The sequence below is a fragment of the Naumovozyma dairenensis genome, chromosome 10 (genome assembly GCF_000227115.2).
Source record: "Naumovozyma dairenensis CBS 421 chromosome 10, complete genome".
Taxonomy (NCBI): domain Eukaryota; kingdom Fungi; phylum Ascomycota; class Saccharomycetes; order Saccharomycetales; family Saccharomycetaceae; genus Naumovozyma; species Naumovozyma dairenensis.
This window is the reverse complement of record NC_016488.1, coordinates 726,660-748,372: the sequence shown is the minus strand read 5'-3', so window position 1 is coordinate 748,372 and position 21,713 is coordinate 726,660. Positions and strand designations below refer to the sequence as shown.

The window sequence follows — 21,713 nt, the reverse complement described above, 5'->3', positions numbered from 1 at the left end:
TTCAGGTAATCAGTGTTTTTCCTTTGTCGGTTTGTTTTTGTCATTACATGTTACCTTTGTAGTTGACATTATTTCCTCTAATATTGAACTCAATTCGAAACTTTTCCCGGGAAGAAAATTAGCACCTATGAAGAAGGTAGTTGATGATGAACCTTTTACAATTGAAAGAACAGTAAATGTCAGAGATAAGATGATGAGCAGTTGGTTACCTTTGGTTCTATAACTATACCCTCAAGATATCAAGAAAAAAATACTGCCTCCAAACCTGGATGAAATATCTGGTAGAATATTTGCCTCGGATCGGTAGTGTCAATATCATTATTGAAAATGTTGAAGACCTCATCGTGAGAATATCTTCTGAAACAGAAGTGGGCATTAGTTATAGGGAAAATGATATGCCATCATCCAGTATAGTGAAATTACCTTGCGAAGTTTCTATAGATCAACCGGTTAATCTGGTGAAAAGAACCGGGAATGAAGCAGCATTTACATTAAGGTTGAAAGCATCATCTTCAAGAATCTCTGAAGCCAATGTATATTCTGATTTCCAAGGGAAATGGTCTAAGAATCAGTTACTACAGAGCTCGAAATTTAAGCTCAAATGTTTCAATTGTAACTCAGACATTATTGATGAACAGAATTATAGAAAATTAAATGATATGCCATCAGAATACTGGGCAGAATTGATGGACTACTGGCATTGTCATAAACCAGACATTCATAATGGATCTACACAAGTATATAATACTGGTAACGCATATGCTTCTTTGAAGCCATTGGATGGTGAAATACTTATTGGAGGTTCTTACTTCATGATGACTGAAAAGACTCTTAAAGAAAGAATATGCATTGATGATAATGAAGATAATTCTAGTCTATACTGTGGCCAATGTTCCTGCAAATTAGGGGAGAGAAGCACCAATAATCTTCTTAAGATCTATAAATGGCAACTTACACTAGAGACCTTGGATGGATTGTCACATTTTGCGCCAAAAGATGATATTATTATATCTCTCCTGGAATTGGCTAATGCTCATTCAGAAAGACGTATCCTTCTTAAGTGTGGCTCCAAAGTTGTATTAGTATGGCTATTCACAGTTGGTTTGGGCATTACACTATCAGCTGGAACGAGTTATAATAATGCCATTAAAGTATTTTATGATGAGAATCCTACTATCGAAAAAGATAAAACTCCAGAAGAATTGACTGCGTTACAAAAACCGTTTGATCAGTTCATGGATCATTTAGCTACACAATATGAAATTATCCCAACCTCTGCAAGGTCGATTGGTCCCCTGAAAGTCGGATATTTTGATCTGGATTCTATATTTTGAACAAAAAAATAACTTTGGGGACTAGCAAAAACTCTGTTATATAGAGACACCTTGCTGAAGAGATGAATCTCCTTGAGGTGTTTATAGGGCCAGTTTTATTTAAAACTGCTTAATTAGAGTTTGTAATATGGCAAGATGTAGAATACAAAATAAAGCTATTTATATAGACGTAGTAATCCAGTTTCTTACTAAATAGGTTAATTGATGTATAGTCAGTACCTACCAAAGTATAGCTTCAGGGGTTATTGGAGCCATTTATTGTATTATTCATATATTTGAAAGTGGTACATTTGATACCACTTATTATGCATAAATATTGATAATTTAAAACCGACACCAGATCTATATGGTCGAGTATATAATTCTTAAGAATAAAATAACTCCATGATGTTTCCTTTTCCTCAATGAACTATCAGTGGACATTATTTTTACACTATCAAAAAGTATGAAGTCGGATCTTTAAGATTAAGTCTAGATTTCCCTTATATATTGTGATATCAAAGATAAGGTTTTTAAACCATCCATTTTCTTCCTCGAACTAAGAATCGTACTAACTTCTTCTTAAAAATCTATCAAGAGTTCAAGTGTTACCGGTGAGTCAATTGGATCTAGACATAAAGCTAAATCTAACGGTAATGGTTAAGGTATTGAATTTTACTGGTCAACAGCAAGTTCTCATTAGAACTCCGGAAGATGAATCAACTTCTTTCTCCTTTCTAGAAATTATAGACAGAGTGGATCGATTACCATTAGATTATGAACGTAATGATAACTACAAAGAAAACGTTTATCAGTTAACAACGCATGATGGTCTTAAGATTGGATTTGTTTTAAGTTTTATATTGGAAGAATTCAGACGTGTTGATAACAAAGTCTTCGAGGAAATATTTTTAGTTGATGAAAAGAAACATAGTATTTCATTTAGAAGTACCGATTTTGATCAAAGAAATAAACAAATTTCAGATTTTGCCAAATCGTTATATGATAAATCAACGTTGGAAGGTATAAAGGGTTGGAGGAATGAAAGATATGCAGTATGGGCTCCTAGAGCGATACCATATGTCCTCGTGGAAAGAGCCATGGCAGGCATCTTGGGAATAATTACATACGGTGTGCATATCAATGGTTATGTCGTGGACGAAACTACAAGGGAAATCAGAGTTTGGGTTCCCAGAAGATCAGCAAATAAACCGACATGGCCATCGATGCTGGATAATATAATTGCAGGTGGACTAGGTTATCCATACGGCATTGAAGAAACCGTTTTCAAGGAAAGTGTTGAAGAGGCTAACTTACCAAAAAGTGTCATTAAAAAATGTATCAAAGCAGCAGGCGTTGTTTCATACTTATATTATCCTAAAAATATCCAAGAAGATACTTTTACAACAGAGTCAAGTTTCATTGTTGGAGAAGTCGAATATATCTATGATTTGAAGTTAGATCATGATATAATACCAACACCAAATGACGGTGAAGTAGACAGTTTTAATTTATTTACTTTGCAAGAAGTTATTGAAGCTTTGCAAAATGGTGAATTCAAACCTAATTGTGCCTTAGTGATGGTGGATTTTTTAATTAGACATGGTTATATCACCACTGAAAACGAACCAAACTATCTGGAAATAGTTAATAAGATGCATAGGGCCCTCCCTTTTCCTACACTAAATTAACTTTTACTAAACATAAATCATTTCAAAGTTGTTTCTTTCTTAAAATGAACGATATATCGAATGTTAAATAGACTTATACAATTAGCATGGGTACTCTCTCATAGACTCGGAATAATTCAGTTAGTTTAAATATTTCGAATGTTGAAGCAAGAGTTAGGTTCTATAATAAAACCTTATCGTTAAACAATTCAGTTATACTTTTATTCCCTTGTTATTTTTCTTCGTGAATGGATTATATGAAACAATGTTGCTATTGGCAAGTACAAAATATATATCTGTATATTTACAAAAATTATAATACCAAGGCCTTTCTTTTATTTTTAATTTTTTTTCATGATATTTTTACCTTCACCTAGAGGAGCTCTATTTGGCAAAGTTTAGTTTGATATCGAACCATTGTCTCTTTACTACCTCAGTTGGTGGTAGGGAAACATTACCATAAATTAATGGAGCGAAATAGATGAAGAACCAAACAATGGCAACTGATGAAACTATGAAGAAAATGGCTAATAATGGCGTATAGATCTTTGGACATTCATTATATTTGGCACCTGCTTCTTCTTCATCGATAGATGGATCTAGAGATTTACAATCACTGAAGATAACTTCCCATAACCCAGCTGTAAATAGAGATATGATCATATGAGCCGGTAGATAATGGTGCAAAAACTTTTGACGATGCATTAAGAAGAAAGGGAAATAATGACATGCCCATCCGAGGAATAAGAATAATAATGGACCATATAATTTCTCTCTAGTGATTTTACCAAGGGCAAAATAACCACGTTGTCTGGTTGCTAAATCAGCTAAAATAATACCAGCAAAAACAGCCATAGAGATAACTTGTATCCACCAACCAACGATATTGGCAGTAAAGAAAATTTGTTTTCTTTGAGAATCTGAAGTCCAAAATGAAACTCCGCATAGCCCACCTGGCCAACTTTGTGGTTGAGAAGCAAATGGATGTTCTGCGGAAAGTTTGTTATTATGTTCGAACATCGAGTTTTGTAATTCGAACCATTTTGACCAAAATGACATACTCTTGGTTACTTTCGGAGTGTAAACTTTTCTTTCATCATCAAGATTAGTGATAGCTTCTATAGCCCAATGATTTTCAGGGTTAACTACATCTTTACTACCGTTCACTTCTTGCTGTTCGAACCCCCATTCTGGTAATAGTTCGTCATTGTGAGTCCATAAGGCCACAGCTGTTTCAACATGGAAGATACGGAATTGTGTGTTCTTCGTTCTAATTTCATAACCTTCATCAGTTTTCTTCAATGGTTGGAAGGCAAAAATGGTTTCCTTATATGCTGGTCCGTTTGCATCTTCTTCAGAGACAGTTGTGATTTCTTCATTTGTTGGATAAAGTGGAGATGCAACGTCATGCGCTAATAAGAAGGTATTTGAACTGACATGTCTTAACCTAATTTTATCATTCAGTAAGACTGGTTGACCTTTTGTAGAAGGTAATTCCTTAACTGGTAAAACTTCCCATTCGTTATTGATATCCTCATGCATGTAACCAGTGATTTGTTGACCTTCTGAAGAAACACGACCATCTTCATAACGTAATGGGTAATAAGCCAAGTGAGAATGTAAGAAAGCGTTTGTGTCAGTATGTTTGATTGTAATAATATCGTAAAAATTGACTTGTTTGGAACCAATACTCAATGGAGAGTCACCTAAAGTATCTTGGAATTCTGCAGACATGAAGACATCACCTGGACCGGATTTATTTAGAACTGTAAAATGAACCCAGAACCAGAATAGATAAATACAAAAAGGAATGAGAATTAGTCCATTTAATCTTCTACTAAAATGTCTTGTAAATAACTTCAAACTTAAACCTGCTCTAATATCCAAAAGTTGCCATAAATTGGCGATAATGCCAATACCAATCGCAGAATAAGTCATGACACCAATATATTTAGTAGAAATGACGAAAGATAATGAGATCCCTGTGGCATATAACCAAGTGTACCATTGTAAAGAGAATGGAGAAGTTAATTGGCTCTTGTAAAAGCGAACAAAACAATAGAATGAACTTGCAATAGAAATTAAAAGGATTGCGTCTAATAGGATCAATCTTGTTTCTGTGACATGGGCATTGTCGACAGCAACTAACAAGGCACCGAATGCACAAGTTATAGCTTTGAAATTCAGTTCTTTCAAAGTATTGAATAAGATTGGAACGGTTAAAGTACCTAATATAGCGTTGAATGAACGGTAGGCAATATATGGAGCAGGATGCGTTTCATAACTATCACCAATGTCATCGAATTTGTAAGATCCATCATAACCTACTAACCAACCGATAAATGCAATGGCCATTTTGGCAAAAGGAGGATGAACATCAAAGAAATAGGTTCTTTCTAAATAATATGATGCAAATTTACCGAAATGGACTTCATCGAAAACGACTTCATTTGGGTACCAAATCATGTAAAATCTTGCAACACATGCAATTAATGTAACCGCGTATAACCAAAAGGAATACTTAACTTGAGAATCTGGTAATGGTTTCAATAACCAGTTTTGCGCTATTTGTTCGAAAGATTTAGATCCATTACTTTTTGTATATTTGAATAATTGATCGTCCACGTCGATGCGTGGTGACACCGATTTCACACTGTGCCTTTTGGAAGCTGCCATACTTTCTCGAGTTTGGTATTATACCTACAGCGTTATTTGATAAGATTATAAAGGTTTTGACGATATTAAAGATCTTTTGTATAGAGAAGTTACTGACGTGTTCATGTAAGTTAAAAAATGTTTCAATAAATGGAAAGTTGTTCGGTTTCAACTTTCGCGTTGCGTTAATTTGGACAGACATGTATATACTATACTATGAATAATTATACACCACAATTAGTTGTAAATCCACGACAAAAAAAAATTTAATAACCACATTTAAAACTAGTAGAATACCTCCAGAAACTTAACAACTTTATATAACGATGCAGAAACAAGCAGGATTGCTGGATGAATTTCATTAATGATGATTTACAGGATGCATACGATAACATATATCCTCAAGATACAGTTCCTTCTGCTTCATTGTCCAGTAAACAACCACCACTTCTTCCTCCTGCAGATCCAAATATACGGTTTTTTCCAACCTCTTTGATGAAGACCCTTGTCAAGAGAACCCGCCTGCTTTGTAACTAAACTTTTGACTGTGTTCTGTATAAAACTCTTAAATTAAATGTCTATGTCTATGTCTATGTAAATTATGTGTAGTGCTAACGTAAAAATAAGGTCTGAAAGAAAATTCGTTTTTTATTCTTGTAACATTTAACAGACCCTGGTGACCCAAGAACTTTACCCTAAATTAGAGTTTTTTCAAATTTTTCAATTTTTTCAATTTTTTCTTGCCTGATGCAACATTGGTTCTGAATGGACCAAAAAGTGGATCAATACCTTTCACCCCCAGACATGGGAGGGGTTGGGCATGGGGTCGGATTGGATTAAAAATTTTGGGGTTGAGACCGGGGTAGCACCATAAATTTGGAGGGAGGGAAGGATTGGGGGTACAGATATATATCTAAAATATTTTTAAAATGACTAGTTAATTAGTGTGAAAGGCACCGTGTAAAGGTATTTTCAAATTCCTACAAACGGAGTAGGGGTGAGGTGAAACATTTCCCGCCCGCTGTTTTCACAAAATATGGACCCTCTTGCACAGCTTTGCATAAAATTCACCTCATTAGAAAAATGGCTTTTGAAAAACCAGGCCTCTGCGTTACACAGTTAGTATAAGTTTTTGCATAAAATACAGAAGAATGTAACATTACCCGGGTAGGACAGAAGTTGGCACGTTTTTTGGCACATTTTTTGGCCCGTTTTAGACCAAAAGTCGATGAGCGCGAAAGCTTTTTTGAATCGCCTTTTGGTCTTACATGGCAATGACATTAAGAAGCCACTTAATTTTTTGGCCATTGTTTTAGAACGATTCCTGAACTAGGAAAACAACAAAAGAGATATGCAACCAGAACAAATCTGGGTTAAAAAAAAGCCCAAGCGATAAGTATAAAAAGCAAGTTGAATACAGGAATATTAAAATTGATTCTGCTGATTATTTTGTTTATATAACTCCTATTTATAATTGTATCAAGAATGAGTGATCCATTAGTCACTACTCTAATATTACTGAACATTCTACTCACTATTCTTACTTTTATTTCATCTGTCTAAAATGAAAGGCTTATCAACATTATCAACACTGGCAAGTCATCTTTAATTTGTAATTGCAGAAACTCAAACGAAAATGGATGCTGTAATCTCTAACTTATGTGAAGATGATGTTTTGGTAAAGATATGTTATACCGAAGTACCTCCTTTCCATCCTGTGACGCGGTTAATGTTGGGCCATGCATGACATGGGAAGGTAAAACATTACTTACTAGTTACAGTGATGACGGTGATGACGGAACTCTAGAGGAACGTGCTTTTAGTCTTGTTTGGTGGGGGGCTTCTATCAGGAGGTTTAGCTGCTTCTAGTGATGCAGCAGTGAAGTGTGATACGTTCTCAGATGAATGTCTAGATACTGAGGGAGACAACGGTGCATACTCTGGCCGTTCCTGTGCATTGTCAGCGATATTGGCACTATTAATGACTGGTTTAGCTGTCTCAGCATTAGTTGCCGTGGCTGTTCTTCCAAGGAGTGAAGAAAATCTGAACTCTATTATTGCGGAGAGAGGACCATTTTCCGGCATTCGCTGTGAACGCAACCATAAATGATAACAGTACTTTCGTTTCTTTGAAGCATTATCATAAGGTATATGGAAATGCAGCCTTGACGAAACGTGATGAGAATCTTAGTGAAATTGTTGATTTAGGGGAAGGTCTTAAATACAATTATTGCTATCCAGATAATCACTATCTGACTAGCCAATATGACTGGGACGATATGTGGAGGCAAGTTAGTGAGCAATCTGGTAATATTTTAGGTTCTTACTACTGTGATATTGGGATCATTGATTACAATGATTATGTGAGTGGGAATTGGAGACAGCTTATGTCTACTGGTAAGTTAATTCTTGAGCAATGTAGAACATTTGGATCAAATTTTGAAGGTTGTGACGATTCTGCATTCAATCAGCTGACCACGTTCAGCTAAATAGTAATATTTGATATTATTTTAAGCGCTTGGGAAATTATTTTGGTAGTAACTACAAACAAAATTGAAACTTTAATTCTTGATTTAGCTTCGTTACCTGTTGTTGCAAATCAGTATTCCATGAATAATAAACTTAGATCACAATCCTAAACTGTATATAAACACACGACAAAATGGAAAGACCATTCCCTAATTTCGTATGTACAATTGTATTATTTTATTTTTTTTAGTTATTTTTAAATAGGGTGTGTAGAAAATCACATTATCAATTATACTATATTATCTTTAAACTTCAAGATGGCTAATCAATCTGAATCCGTTAACTTCTTCTTGAGAACAAGTTTCTGTTCTCAAGAAGAGTTTTTAGGTTTTTGAATTTTTATTTATGTTGTTTTATGATATTTTGCTAGCTGCTTAGTTTTGAATTGACTCGTTAATGTAAAATCATAAAAGGAAAAATAAACAATGGGCTATAGGGTCATTTATTCTCTTGCTGTGTAATTTTGTTGACGTGAATAATTAAATAGCAGATGAAAGAACGTTATGTTAGTCCTCAGAAATAATAGACTATATTTGACAGTAACACACTGGTTAGTTGTTTTATTTTTATTTTTTTTATTCTTATTTTTATTATTGTGTTTTAAATGTTATGTATTATTATATGAAACTACGTAGATCTACAAAATCGGGAAAGAATTGGGATTGAGAAGTTAGCAGATTTATTTATAAACCTTGTTGAGCTCTTCTTCTGTCACGTTCTTCAGCAATGGTTAATTTAATACCCTTACCCTTTGGCAAGGAGATGTATGGCTTACCTGGTTCACCAATGATGAAAACATTGTTTAATCTGGTGACGAAGGTGTTATCTAATGAATCCTTGATGTGGACTAAATCGAAACCACCATCATGTCTTTCCTTGTGAACAATGGTACCAATTCTACCCAAGTTACGACCACCAATAACGTAGACTAATTTACCAGCATCGAACTTGATGTAATCAGTAATCTTACCAGAAGCTAGATCGACCTTGACAGTGTCATTAACTTTAATGTTTGGATCTGGGTATCTGATGGTTCTACCGTCATGGGTAACAACGTATGGAACACCTTTCTTACCTAATTGGACCTTCTTGACTTTAGCTAATTTGTAAGAGGCTTCTTCATCAGTAATTCTGTGAACTGCGAATCTACCTTTAACGTCGTAAACTAATCTGAAGTTTTCGTTAGTGGCTTCAAGGGTGATGACATCCATGAAACCAGTTGGGTAAGTGGTATCAGTTCTAACTTTACCGTCGACTTTAACGTGACGTTGCATCAAGATAGCCTTGACTTCACGACCGTTTAAAGCATACTTTAATCTGTTTCTTAAGAAGACAATCAATGGCAAAGATTCACGTAATTTATGTGGACCAGCAGATGGTCTTGGAGCATAACAACCGGATAATTTGTCCAATAACCAATGGTGTGGAGCTGCTAATCTTTTTAGATGCTTCTTTCTATTTTAAAAAAAATTTGTTGATTATAATAATATAATAATATTATTTTCAGTGTTTTTGTTAGTACTTCTGTTGTTGTTTTTTGGTCTATTTTCTTGTATTATTAAAATAGATATTATTGCCTCTAGTAGTTCATTTTATACCAATTAACAATTATTCTTTTCAATACAGCCGTGTATCAGTCTTTAAATTTTCTCATTTCTATTTTGATCTTTAATCCATCAATTCTTCTACTTTATCTCTCTTCCCACTTATCGATGCGGCAATAATTTCAAATCTCTATTTTTTTCGTTCTCTTCACAAAATCGTAATTTTAAACATACGGTCCTCTAGCCATCTTTATTTTAGTGATTGATTTCTATGGGTATTCTAAGTCACTTTTACATTTTGTTTAATAATATGAAATTTTTCAATATTCATTATCTTTAACGTGATAGCCTCTAGTCCTTTGTTAGTTAATTCTTGGTCTCAGCGGGAGCCATCATTACCATTCCTCCTAGAGCTAGTAAGGCGAATCCTGCGTAGTGTGAGGTCTACGTACAGTATTGAAGCGTGAAGTTTCGAGTATGGGCCAGAGCCCGTTATCGGATTTGCCGTGGAAATTTGTGCGACGCTCGCTTCAATCTTTTGTCACCGCCAGGATACTGTACAAAAATGCATCGGGAAGGTATGGATGTTCCTCTCCAAAAAAGTAAAAATAAATGTACGGATGTATTGGAGTGACTGTTTTGGTTTTGAAAATGTATCCCTTTCCCATAACACGGGTAGAGCAAAAATACTCTCCGTTACCGGCCATTTAACCGGAGGACTACGTACCGTGCAACTATGTATGACATATCTATAATAGAAGATCAGTGAATTGTACGATTTAATATGGATACTGAACAATTCCATTGAACGGAAAAGGAAACAAAGAAAAGGGAACCCTTTCTATTATTGTCTATATACTAACCGCAACTGTTGTGTCAGCTGTAAAAACCAAATAAAGCAAGTTTAACGTGTTTGTGTTTTTCTGTTCCCCATCATTATGACAATTTCCTGATATCTTATATAACGTTAAATTGATGACTTTAACAACAGCAATGAATAGTTCTATACATAGACCTATATACGTACGTACTTATTACATTATTTAAGAGATTCAAAAATTTGTGACTCAACGAATTACTGTCATTTCTCTTCACAGAATCGGCTGGTACTGTACTGTACAATAACAATGTACACAACAGAATGCTCCCCGGATTGAATCCGGCCTGTTACGGCAAACATATTGTTAGTCATATAAAAGTTACTAAATACAATATCTAAGCTTACGCACTTGTAAAGTCGAACATATATAAATAACTTAGTATCTAATTGGATAATTACATACCTTTATATACCCTTTCTCCCTCCTCATCTTCTCTTGCTGTCATCTACCCATTTTATGACTCTACAATTGTTGTTTATTTAAGTAAAGCCGATCGCAAATAAACATTGTCAGAAAAATAAAAACTTATCATATAAGAAAAGTAAAAATCCTTTTTCTGATTAGGACAGTTTAGTAACCACATTAGATCCCTTAAAACTTTTCTCAATTGAACCCAAACCAAAAATCAAAAATGACACAAGCTCCTCTAGACGCATCAAAATTGAAGGTCACTCCAACTTCTCATCCAACTCAATTGAAATCTAATGATCAATTGATCTTCGGTAAGACATTCACTGATCATATGTTGACCATTGAATGGACTGCCGAAAAGGGATGGGATATTCCAGAAATAAAACCATACGGTAACTTATCTCTTGATCCATCTGCTGTTGTTTTCCACTATGCTTTTGAATTATTCGAAGGTTTAAAAGCGTACAGAACTGATGATCATAAGATTACCATGTTCCGTCCAGATATGAATATGATCCGTATGAACAAATCTGCTTCAAGAATTTGTCTGCCAAATTTTGACCCTGAAGAATTGATTAAATTGATCGGTAAATTGATCGAACAAGATAAACATTTGGTTCCAGAGGGTAAAGGTTATTCTTTATATATTAGACCAACTTTAATTGGTACTACTGCATCTCTTGGTGTGTCCACTCCAGATAGAGCTTTACTTTACGTTATTTGTTCTCCTGTGGGTCCATATTATAAGACTGGTTTCAAAGCTGTTAGATTAGAAGCTACTGATTATGCTACTAGAGCTTGGCCAGGTGGTGTTGGTGACAAGAAATTGGGTGCCAATTATGCTCCTTGTGTTTTACCTCAATTACAAGCTGCTGAAAGAGGTTATCAACAAAATTTATGGTTATTTGGTCCAGAACATAATATTACCGAAGTTGGTACTATGAATGCCTTCTTTGTCTTTAAGGACAATAAGACTGGTAAGAAAGAATTAGTTACTGCTCCATTAGATGGTACCATCTTGGAAGGTGTTACTAGAGACTCCATTTTACAATTAGCTAGGGAAAGACTAGATCCAAATGAATGGGATATTAATGAACGTTATTGTACAATTGATGAAGTTGCTTCAAGATCCAAGACTGGCGAATTGGTTGAAGCCTTTGGTTCTGGTACTGCCGTTGTCGTCTCTCCAATTAAGGAAATTGGATGGAGAGGTGAAGACATTCAAGTCCCATTAACTCCAGGTGAACAAACTGGTCCATTAACCAAACAAGTTGCTGAATGGGTTGCTGCTATTCAATACGGTAAGGAAGCTCATGGTAACTGGTCTAAAGTTATTGCCGATTTATCCTAAGTTTCAGTAATATAACGACAACGTTTATGGTTCTTCACTTCGCTTCACCATGCTAATGTTGTATACATATACATATACTTCTACGTAATTCTATATTTTTTCTAACGCATGATTCTTTTAGTAAATTTTGGTTTTTGGCAAATGTAAGTCGCACCGAAAGTACTAAGTAATAGTCAATGTGCAGTAATTGAGAGGTAAAAAGCTCAAATAGTCCCTAATACTTTTTAAGGTATAAGTCTAATTGAATCATTCATTAGACTAGCAGTTTTTTGTTTTTTTGTTAAAAGATCAAGCTATTTGGGTTACCACCTCTTTTGGCGTCCGTTTTTGTGAATAGGTTGAAAAAGTTGCATGTATTCTTAAGGGCATCGAAATAAGTTAGCATGCAGACCATCGCTAAAGAAAGGAACACAGTTAATGGAAGAAAAGGAGGATACAACGGCACATAATGATGGAACTTGTCGATCAATTTAAAATACCTGCATCGAACATTAATTTACTTCCAAAACTTTCATATAAAGATTTAAATGGAATTGATAAGTTATTACAAGATAATAATAATGATGCTAATATGCAACTAGATGACATTCAAAGGAAACAATTAATATTATGTTTACTATTATTGATTGTAGATAATGAATCTCATGTATTGAAAATAGTAGATAAACTACTGCATCCACAAGAAGGACTCGTTGTAAACAGAGAAGATATCATTAAATGGCTCGTTGATCGTTTACAACCGTTACTATTGAAAAATAGTGCTAATACTAATGCTAGTGATTTACAGAAAGTCAAATATAAGTTTGATAATGGTATTAAAAAGAATATTTTATTAAATACTAAATTAAGATTAAATATGTTTCAAGATGATGATGATGAAAAATTGAAATGGAAACAAAATGGTGGTTTGAATAGTATACCGTTAATGTACGGTATATTAAAGTTATTACATAGGAATGAGATATCAAGTAATCTTTGGTGGATTAATCCTGCAATTTTAAATTTGTTAGATGATACCACTGATCTACAAGGTATTGTATTGAAAGGTGTTTTACTTTTGAACATATTTTTACAAAAATTCGAAACGTTTGATAAAGATGATAAATGGATAACGTTCAAAGACACAGGGTTGTTCCAATTATACGAACCACTATTGAAGAAAATGTGTTATTTTATTCCACCAATGAATAAAGAACAAGAATCGATTCAAGTAATGACGCTTGTTTTCCCGGTATTAAACCAATTGTATTATGTAGAGTTTGAGCGGGATCTCAAGGAAAGGAATAAAAGAATTTCTGAAGTAGTATCTGAAATCTTGCTTCAAAATATAATACCACGTTTAGATCTGAAATATAATAAGTTATTGATAACTTTATTTGATATATTAATTGAAAATATCAAAATCCTGAAAACTCAATCAGTAATCCATTTACAACGTATCATATATGTCTTGGGTCAATATTTTGTGAAAAATCCATTCATAACGTTATATGAAGATGTTATTATTAAAATCTTAGAATTAGTATCGAATTTGATTGAAGAATGTCCTTCTGAAAGATTAGTTTTTCATAAGTATGATCTTCTAGGATTGGAAATAATGATTCTATTAAAATGCCGACAAGAAGGTTTGATTGTAAAGGAAGAAGTTAATGACATTATCATTAGTTTAAAGAAAATTATGAAACAATTAGAATCCAAAGGTTGCAATTTTGAAGTTGATGAAAAGGAAATGTTAATAAGTAAGCATGAAGATGTTCGAATTTTATTTTTATATACAGATAGATGACAGATAGATAGATAGATGGATAGATTATATAGACAATATATGGGATAATTTTTCTCGAAGGAACCATTTCTTATCATTGGATGTTTTGTAAGCCTTTAACTAACCTAATGTTAGTATCTAAGAATCTATTAACACAATTGGCTAAACATTGTTGATCTTGAGAACTCAAATCTGGATCTGAAACATTCGTAATACAACTCTTAAAACATGTATTTGTTAGTTGATGGATAGACATTTGAACTTTTTGCTTGGCATTTTCAGACTCTATGAAAGTTGAAATATCTTTCTTAGAATTTGCATCTAAGGAAGATAGACTTTCAGCAGAAAGAGAGGAGGCGGTAGTATTAGCAGCAGAGTTAAAGGACATCCTTAGAAGAGTAGTATATTTTTTTCAAGTACAATTAGTAACACGTTAATGTAATTCGAGATCAGAAAGACAATATAATTGGAAGAACCTATTGTTTCTTCTTCAGTTGTTCACTTGTACTATCAAAGTTTCTCTGTGGTGATATACATCTATTCCTTCTCGCCCTTTAACAAGAACTAAAACTGCGTTCGTTATATATATATAATACACAGACTAAAAGAAGAGTTGGTTGGGCAAGCGGCAAAGAAGTCTGATCGATACAAAACTTGTGAAGAGGATCGGTAATACTGGCAGGAAAGATAATCTACCAGATAGTTATGAAGGAAGAATTAGTATCAACAAAATCGGAATGGTATGATCTATATGGTAAGACGTTAAGAACAAACATTGAAAACAAAAAATATTTCTTAAAGAAGGCTCGAGATGCCATTAGTGAACTGAAAGCTGCTGCTGCAACAGCAGAACAAGACGGTGCTGAACTATCGAAGACTAAGAAGAACAAAGAAGAAGTATGGAATCGGTTCTTGAGTAAATCAATGCTATTTCCTGAGAGATCAGATCCCATTGGATTGAGTTTAGCATCATTAAGTCAATCAATGAGAATGGAGAGTTCTAAAGATGCAATAAATGTAATGAAAGGGAATACACAGAATCTAGACTCTATGCTAATATATCAGAAACAATTGAATGATAATATAGAGACTTTAATTAAATCATTGGACAACAATGCGAATGGTGATGATGACGATCAGGGACAAGTAAGACATTCCCAAGTGCAAACTCATGCAATGGATTGGGATACATCGACAGCCATGAAGAATAAAGAGTTATGGGAATCATTAAATAAATTTGTCACAGAAGCATTGTTCTCCAATGATCCATATGCTAATGTGTTAACTAAGGATATAGTATCACAAGTTTTGAAAAAACTGATTAATTATGATCCAACTTTAACATTAGAAGATTTCAAAGAAGACAAACAAGGTAATGGCGCGTTAATGAGACTGTATAGACTATTACTAAAGTCCAATTTAATAATATGTGAAGGAGACTCTAATATCTCACCCAGAGATAGAAGAGTTCAATTGATTGACTTCATTGATTCAGATTTATCATAGAATGTAGTGAATTCATTATTGTCTGTTCGAAACTCGGTCGAGTTTTTTTTTTGTTTCCAACTTTTGAAAAATTTCTGAAAAATAAAAACGGCGAAACATTCACTCAATCGGTAAAGACTTTGGCCAGTTCATTACTACTACGAACTACTACTACTTCTACTACCACTAGTATTACGACAAAGACAAGAAAAGGGCACTATATGCCAGTATATTATAGATAGGAAGAGTGTTCCATATTCCATACATTAATTGAATTAAACTTTAACATATATGTCTCAACCGAAGAAAAAATTATCTTTAGAAGAACGTCTTTCTCTGGCTACGAAAAAAGGGAAGAAGAAATTAAAGAAACCATCTTCTACTTCAACTGCTAGTTTGGCAACATTAACAACGGATGATGATGATAACGATATTCAAGGAAACATAAGAAGTTCGGTATCATCTACCCCTGTACCCAATTCACCGAGTATTGTTCCTAATGCAGGACATGAAGTAACAGTTCCTGATAGTGATATACTTTCTACTAGTAGTCTTTCACAAAAACATGACACTGATGAAAATGATAAAACTTTTTTCGAAGAAAAGAGCCTCAATGCAGATGCATCGCAACAACAAAAAGAACTTGTAATTAGCGAAGGTATGAGATCATGGTTACCAGATAATTATGAAAATTTACCAATATTGGAAGTATTATCGTCATACGTTCAACCTAAAATAGGATCAATACAAAAGGAAAATGAAAATTTGAAATCACAATTAAAAGATAGTCAAACTACTACCAAGACTGATTCTAGTCTTTTTAAATTAATTAGAGATAAAGAAGATATAATAGAACAATTAAAGAAAGAAGGTGAAACATTATCCAAAAATGAATTCAAAAAGTCAAATCAAGTTAAAAGTTTAAAGAAAACAATATTGAATATGGAAGAGGAGATATCTGACCTACATAACCAATTGAATGATAAATCTGATGAACTCGATTCATTAAATGAATCATATAGCAATATTCAAACCGTTTTGACTGAATCTAATGAAAAAATTTCTCGATTGTTAAAAGATAATGAAGAATTAGTCAGTTTGCAATCAGAATTGAATGTCAAAAATGAAAAATTGAACGAATTAACAGAAGAATTATCAACTACATCTACAACTTTAAATGATGAAAAATTAAAATTACAAGATGAACTTGATAGTATTAAAGAAATTAATAATAAACATATAATGAATCTAGAATCTACTATTGAAGAGTTGAAAATTGAATTGGAAAATAATAAAGATACAACCCGAGATCAAAGTAGCAGTTATCTTATTAATAATAGCAACAACGATAACTCCAGTACATCTCTCCATAATGTTAGAAACCAATACGAGCTTATTCAACAGCAATTCAATTCAAGTAAACAAAATTGGGAAAGTATTGAATTTTCACTTAATACTAAAATAACCGATTTAAATACATTATTAAAGGGATCAAAAGATGATATTGATAAATTAGAAAAGAAAATAGATGAACTTAAACTAGAGAACTCACAATTAAACTCTCAATTAGATAAGGATCATGAAAAAATCTCAAATCTAACAGAAGAGAAAAAATCATTATCTTCTGAACTTGAATCTTTGAATAAGTCATTACATGATTTAAGAGAAGATCACGCGCTTTTGGAAAAAAAGTATAATATTCAAAAAAGTCAACTACAACAAAACATTGTTCCATCAAGCATATCCTCGAGAGGAAACAGTATAGATAATTTCCCTGCTACTCTTGATAGTACTGCTCAAGATAAAATTAACAGCAAGACAAAAAGTGATATTGTTTTACCTAAGAGGAAAAACATATCATTATCATCTACAACCTCTAATGATGCGATTATATCAACATTTCAAAAACAATGGTTAAATAGTGGTAACATCCCATACACAAATAATGCAGAAGAAAATATTGATAACCAAATAGGTGATGTGATTCAAAATTCTAATATTTTAGGGGATGGGAATTCCACTTTAGCTAATGAAAATAATGATCATTATTATCATTCAGATACTATGAATGATATATCCATTAATGTTACTGATGATGATGATATTCCAGACGAAGCAGCAGCATTACAATCTTTATTCCAAAGAAATCCATCGATACCCTTTACTCCATCCTTACGTAAACCAAGTACAGCAATGCAAAGTACAAACACTAATGCACAAATTATGAATGCACAAATGTTGAGTCGGTTAGGTTCAGAAATAAGGTGTATGGAGGGAGAGTATCGTTCTTTAAAGGAATCGTATGATAGATTACAAGCTGAGAAAAATAATGCTAATGAAGAAATATTGAAGCTTCTGAAGAGCAATGAAGATTGTACAAGATTGAATGAAGAAAATACCAAATTGAAATCAGAAATTGATCAATTACACCATAAATTAGAGACATCACTACAACTACTGGGAGAGAAGACGGAAACTGTAGATGAACTAAAGAATGATGTAGATGATTTGAAAGAAATGTTACATCAACAAGTGCAACAAATGGTGGAGATGCAAGAACGAATGGGTTGATGACCAGGCAAAGATACAAATAAACGAATATCATTGTATATATGTGTCTATGCATATTTTATACACAATTAATAAAAAAGGTGATAGACTAAGCGAAAGATATAGAAGTAACAAATCCCTAATATAATAAAACTCATATCAGAGCACCTCACAATACAAGCTTGTTCTAATATCTTCTGCTTGGGATAACTGACCCGTCATTCTTCTTGCGCAGAAGAAATCAACAATCCTTGCCAAAGTTTGAGAAAAAGCTTATCCTTTCTATTATTTGATGAAGAATCTGCATTTATCCGTGCAAAATTAAGTGAAAATCTTTACGCCAATGGAACAGCTCGTTGCATTTCCCTGTGTATGAATGCTACTTAAAATGGTGTTATTCACTTAATGCATCTATATGTACGTAGCAGTTCTAATAATAAATATGGTTTACCAACACACTTTACTTCTTCTCTGTGATTCCGGCCACGTGCCGTATTATATATGTTCCCAATTCTCAATTTCCATTATGTTTCTAATGTGATTCCCATATAGCACTCTGTCACAATTGTTTCTGGTATTTCTTATGTATGAAGTATCTCTTCTATCTACCCAAATGGACAAACAGCCAGCGGTAGATAATGGAAATGCAAACTAACTTATGTAAGTAGTGGTAGCTACACTCGAACAGCTAGCATGTCTAATTCCAACAGGTAGAAACGTTACTTTCATTTTAGGGTTTATTTAGCCCTTTTGTTGTGGACCTAATTAGGCTTTGGTTGGGTTATAGTAACGTTTTTACGCATGGATTTAGTGTTGGGTATTCTCGATGGCATGTGTCTATCGAAAACTCGCTTGAAATTAAAGTAAAGTTTTTACGCACTGAATTGGACATACGGTTAGACTTTTATTTGAAACTCAAAATAGGTGCTAGGAAACTAAATGGAAACAAATCAGAAATTGGTCAATAAATAAAGACCTAATTTGTTTTTTGCTTCTAAAGTCTAGGGTAAACATTTCTAACCCTCTTTTTTGTTTAGGGTCCCCAAATCAAACTGAACAAATATATAGATATAATGTTTAGTGTAGTATGGTCTAATATAATAAATGAGACAGCTTACGTATTGATGATTGACTGAGTGAGTGATAGTTTAAAACAGTTGGTCGAACAGAGCGTGGCCATAACATCTCAAGAATACCTCCTTTACTTCAGTTGCTTCTTCTACCTTAGCCACAATGTTCAAAGAACAATTGTATCTATTAGCATGTGTGTTTGCATCAAAGGCAGACTCAACAAACCTTTCACAAATTTTACGTCATGTGCATTATTCTTTAGACTTCATCAAAGCAGCATGTATACTTTGGCCTGAATTAGATGATCCGATGAATCTAATATCTTTATTTCCTACCATCGAATTGGGAAATGACGATAATGACAATAATGCAAGTGCCAACGACGATGGTTCTTTAAGCGATGAAAATCTTGTGGTGAAGTTATTAGAAAATAATCCAGACCTTATTCCATTGGTGGAAGTAGGGAATACTATCGTTAATACTAGATACCTCTCTACTAAATATTTCATTGAATCAAAGTTAAATGGGTTGTATAGTAGTAATATTATCCCATTAGAAACATCACTGAGCTCTTTAGAAGATTTACAATCCCTATGGTTACAAATTAGAATTTTGGTATGCAATGAAGTCATACCAGAAATGACTTCATTTTATGAACCATTATGGACTCATTCCAACTTTCATATAAATAAAGAAGGGAAAGATTGGATCGAATGCATTATCGAACCTTTGAATTATATAAATTCAAGATTAGGCTCCAAATTAAAAATTAAAGATTTTTCCAAAATGGATCCTATCGCTGTGTTTCCTTTAATATTAGAAGGTGGTGATATGAAAAAAGAACTAATACCTTATTTGCAATATACGAAATCATTTACTTCCTTCTTAAATAATTTCTGCACTGTAACCCAATTTCCTATGGATAATCAGGAAAATTATGAATTGTTGGACAATTTAATTGACATTTTACCTTCGGTATTACCTCAAGATGAGATTCACACGTTTAAGACAAGTTTATTAAGAATAATATTTGAAAATAGTGGTAATTTATTAAAGTTTACAACTCTCGCGACTCTAAGTAACTTAGTAAATGTTACCGCAGACAATTCAGTGATGTTAACAGATTATGACAATTTGCATTATTATGACCTACAGAAATATTTATTATTCATGCAGAATTTTTCTAAAAGTAAAGATTCTTTCAAAGATTTGTATCTAATCAATAAAGGTACAGAATCGTCCCAATTAGCACATTTCGCATCTATTTGTAAAGAAGAACTAAGTGCCAATGCAAACAAACCTTCCATTAATAATGCTAAGATAAAGGATATTTTTGATTCAATCGTTCACGAAGATAATGATATGGTATTATCACATTTAACAATAGAAAGGAAAATATCAATTTTATTGGAAACCGTATTAGACTTAGGGGAATTTGATGTTTTAGAAGAGGTTGTAACTCAATATAAAGAAAAATTCATTACGAAGCTATTACTTAAATTTTTTTGGATTTATTTCAATAACTCAACTAATGGATCCAAAAAGAGTCTTGGAATGACCAAATGTCGTAAAGTTTTAAATTTATTATCACTAGAAGCGCACACAAAGGGGCGACAGGACTTAATAACGAAGGAAGAATTAAATTCTTTACAAACTTTACTGGATGTGTCTGATGATTTATCCAAATATTCAATGAATCTAGGAAAGGGACACATTTTCAAACCATCAAACATATTAGATTTTGAGACAAAAGAAACCGGGCTTATATCGATCTTATTGGAATCCAATAATTCGATATACAAAGACATCTCTGTCACTTTTGAAATAATGAAAAAACTAAACGTAGCAATGGCATGTCAATGTCCATTCATAAATCATAATCAATTGAAACCGGCTCAAAAAAAAGATGTTATTGTTGCATATATGCGATTATTGACTCTACATATTGATTATTCATTGGTTAACATGGATTTCAATTTTGCATATAAACTAACAATGGAACTATTCGATAAGTTTAAAACATACATAGGACAACAATCTGAAACGAGTGGCATAGCGACTGATGAACGTTTCAATTTGTGCGACTATTGGTTGACAATATATCAAGTGGGTAAATTTATTGATCCGAATTGGCTTGATAATGAGATCCCTACAGAAATACTTATGCAACAAATGAAAATATTAAGTAAATTATTATATGTTTGTCCAGTGGAAGAAGTAGAACCTATTATATCATATTGGAGTGGACTAGAATTGGAATTAAGTATCCGTGATCTTGTAAATGACAAGTACTCATTAGAAAAATAATAATATTTAATAGTACCCGTAGACATCGTTCCCTTTAATTGAATCCTGAGTAAAAAACACCTATGCAATTCATTCAATTGAAACAAAAGAGCAAGAATCCACTATATAGATGCATTACTTTGGCGATACTTTATCTATAATAAAATATAATATACGTACTATCTCTCATGAAGGATATAAA

General features: G+C 33.2%; 10 protein-coding genes across 10 annotated transcripts; 7 read left to right on the top strand and 3 right to left on the bottom strand.

The window, feature by feature from the left end:
- Nucleotides 1–269: 269 nt before the first annotated feature.
- On the top strand, nucleotides 270–1,334 carry IPA1 (putative polyadenylation protein; the record flags this gene model as incomplete). The annotated part of the gene is made up of 1 exon (XM_003672387.1): nucleotides 270–1,334. The coding sequence occupies one exon, from the start codon at nucleotides 270–272 to the stop codon at nucleotides 1,332–1,334; it is 1,065 nt and encodes a 354-aa protein (XP_003672435.1).
- Nucleotides 1,335–1,969: 635 nt separating this feature from the next.
- Nucleotides 1,970–3,004, top strand: NDAI0J02990 (uncharacterized protein; the record flags this gene model as incomplete). Its single annotated transcript, XM_003672386.1, has 1 exon — nucleotides 1,970–3,004. The coding sequence occupies one exon, from the start codon at nucleotides 1,970–1,972 to the stop codon at nucleotides 3,002–3,004; it is 1,035 nt and encodes a 344-aa protein (XP_003672434.1).
- A 363-nt stretch (nucleotides 3,005–3,367) lies between these two features.
- On the bottom strand, nucleotides 3,368–5,659 carry PMT4 (dolichyl-phosphate-mannose-protein mannosyltransferase; the record flags this gene model as incomplete). Its single annotated transcript, XM_003672385.1, has 1 exon — nucleotides 3,368–5,659. The coding sequence occupies one exon, from the start codon at nucleotides 5,657–5,659 to the stop codon at nucleotides 3,368–3,370; it is 2,292 nt and encodes a 763-aa protein (XP_003672433.1).
- A 3,191-nt stretch (nucleotides 5,660–8,850) lies between these two features.
- RPS4A (40S ribosomal protein eS4) lies at nucleotides 8,851–9,959 on the bottom strand (the record flags this gene model as incomplete). The annotated part of the gene is made up of 2 exons (XM_003672384.1): nucleotides 8,851–9,622; nucleotides 9,946–9,959. 2 exons carry the CDS (start codon nucleotides 9,957–9,959, stop codon nucleotides 8,851–8,853), a joined length of 786 nt encoding a protein of 261 aa, XP_003672432.1.
- Nucleotides 9,960–11,223: 1,264 nt separating this feature from the next.
- On the top strand, nucleotides 11,224–12,354 carry BAT2 (branched-chain-amino-acid transaminase BAT2; the record flags this gene model as incomplete). The annotated part of the gene is made up of 1 exon (XM_003672383.1): nucleotides 11,224–12,354. One exon carries the CDS (start codon nucleotides 11,224–11,226, stop codon nucleotides 12,352–12,354), a length of 1,131 nt encoding a protein of 376 aa, XP_003672431.1.
- Nucleotides 12,355–12,802: 448 nt separating this feature from the next.
- On the top strand, nucleotides 12,803–14,140 carry TTI2 (Tti2p; the record flags this gene model as incomplete). The annotated part of the gene is made up of 1 exon (XM_003672382.1): nucleotides 12,803–14,140. One exon carries the CDS (start codon nucleotides 12,803–12,805, stop codon nucleotides 14,138–14,140), a length of 1,338 nt encoding a protein of 445 aa, XP_003672430.1.
- A 73-nt stretch (nucleotides 14,141–14,213) lies between these two features.
- On the bottom strand, nucleotides 14,214–14,507 carry TIM8 (protein transporter TIM8; the record flags this gene model as incomplete). Its single annotated transcript, XM_003672381.1, has 1 exon — nucleotides 14,214–14,507. One exon carries the CDS (start codon nucleotides 14,505–14,507, stop codon nucleotides 14,214–14,216), a length of 294 nt encoding a protein of 97 aa, XP_003672429.1.
- A 317-nt stretch (nucleotides 14,508–14,824) lies between these two features.
- MCM22 (Mcm22p) lies at nucleotides 14,825–15,625 on the top strand (the record flags this gene model as incomplete). The annotated part of the gene is made up of 1 exon (XM_003672380.1): nucleotides 14,825–15,625. One exon carries the CDS (start codon nucleotides 14,825–14,827, stop codon nucleotides 15,623–15,625), a length of 801 nt encoding a protein of 266 aa, XP_003672428.1.
- A 270-nt stretch (nucleotides 15,626–15,895) lies between these two features.
- SGM1 (Sgm1p) lies at nucleotides 15,896–18,175 on the top strand (the record flags this gene model as incomplete). Its single annotated transcript, XM_003672379.1, has 1 exon — nucleotides 15,896–18,175. The coding sequence occupies one exon, from the start codon at nucleotides 15,896–15,898 to the stop codon at nucleotides 18,173–18,175; it is 2,280 nt and encodes a 759-aa protein (XP_003672427.1).
- Nucleotides 18,176–19,387: 1,212 nt separating this feature from the next.
- Nucleotides 19,388–21,532, top strand: SEC39 (Sec39p; the record flags this gene model as incomplete). The annotated part of the gene is made up of 1 exon (XM_003672378.1): nucleotides 19,388–21,532. One exon carries the CDS (start codon nucleotides 19,388–19,390, stop codon nucleotides 21,530–21,532), a length of 2,145 nt encoding a protein of 714 aa, XP_003672426.1.
- Nucleotides 21,533–21,713: the final 181 nt, after the last annotated feature.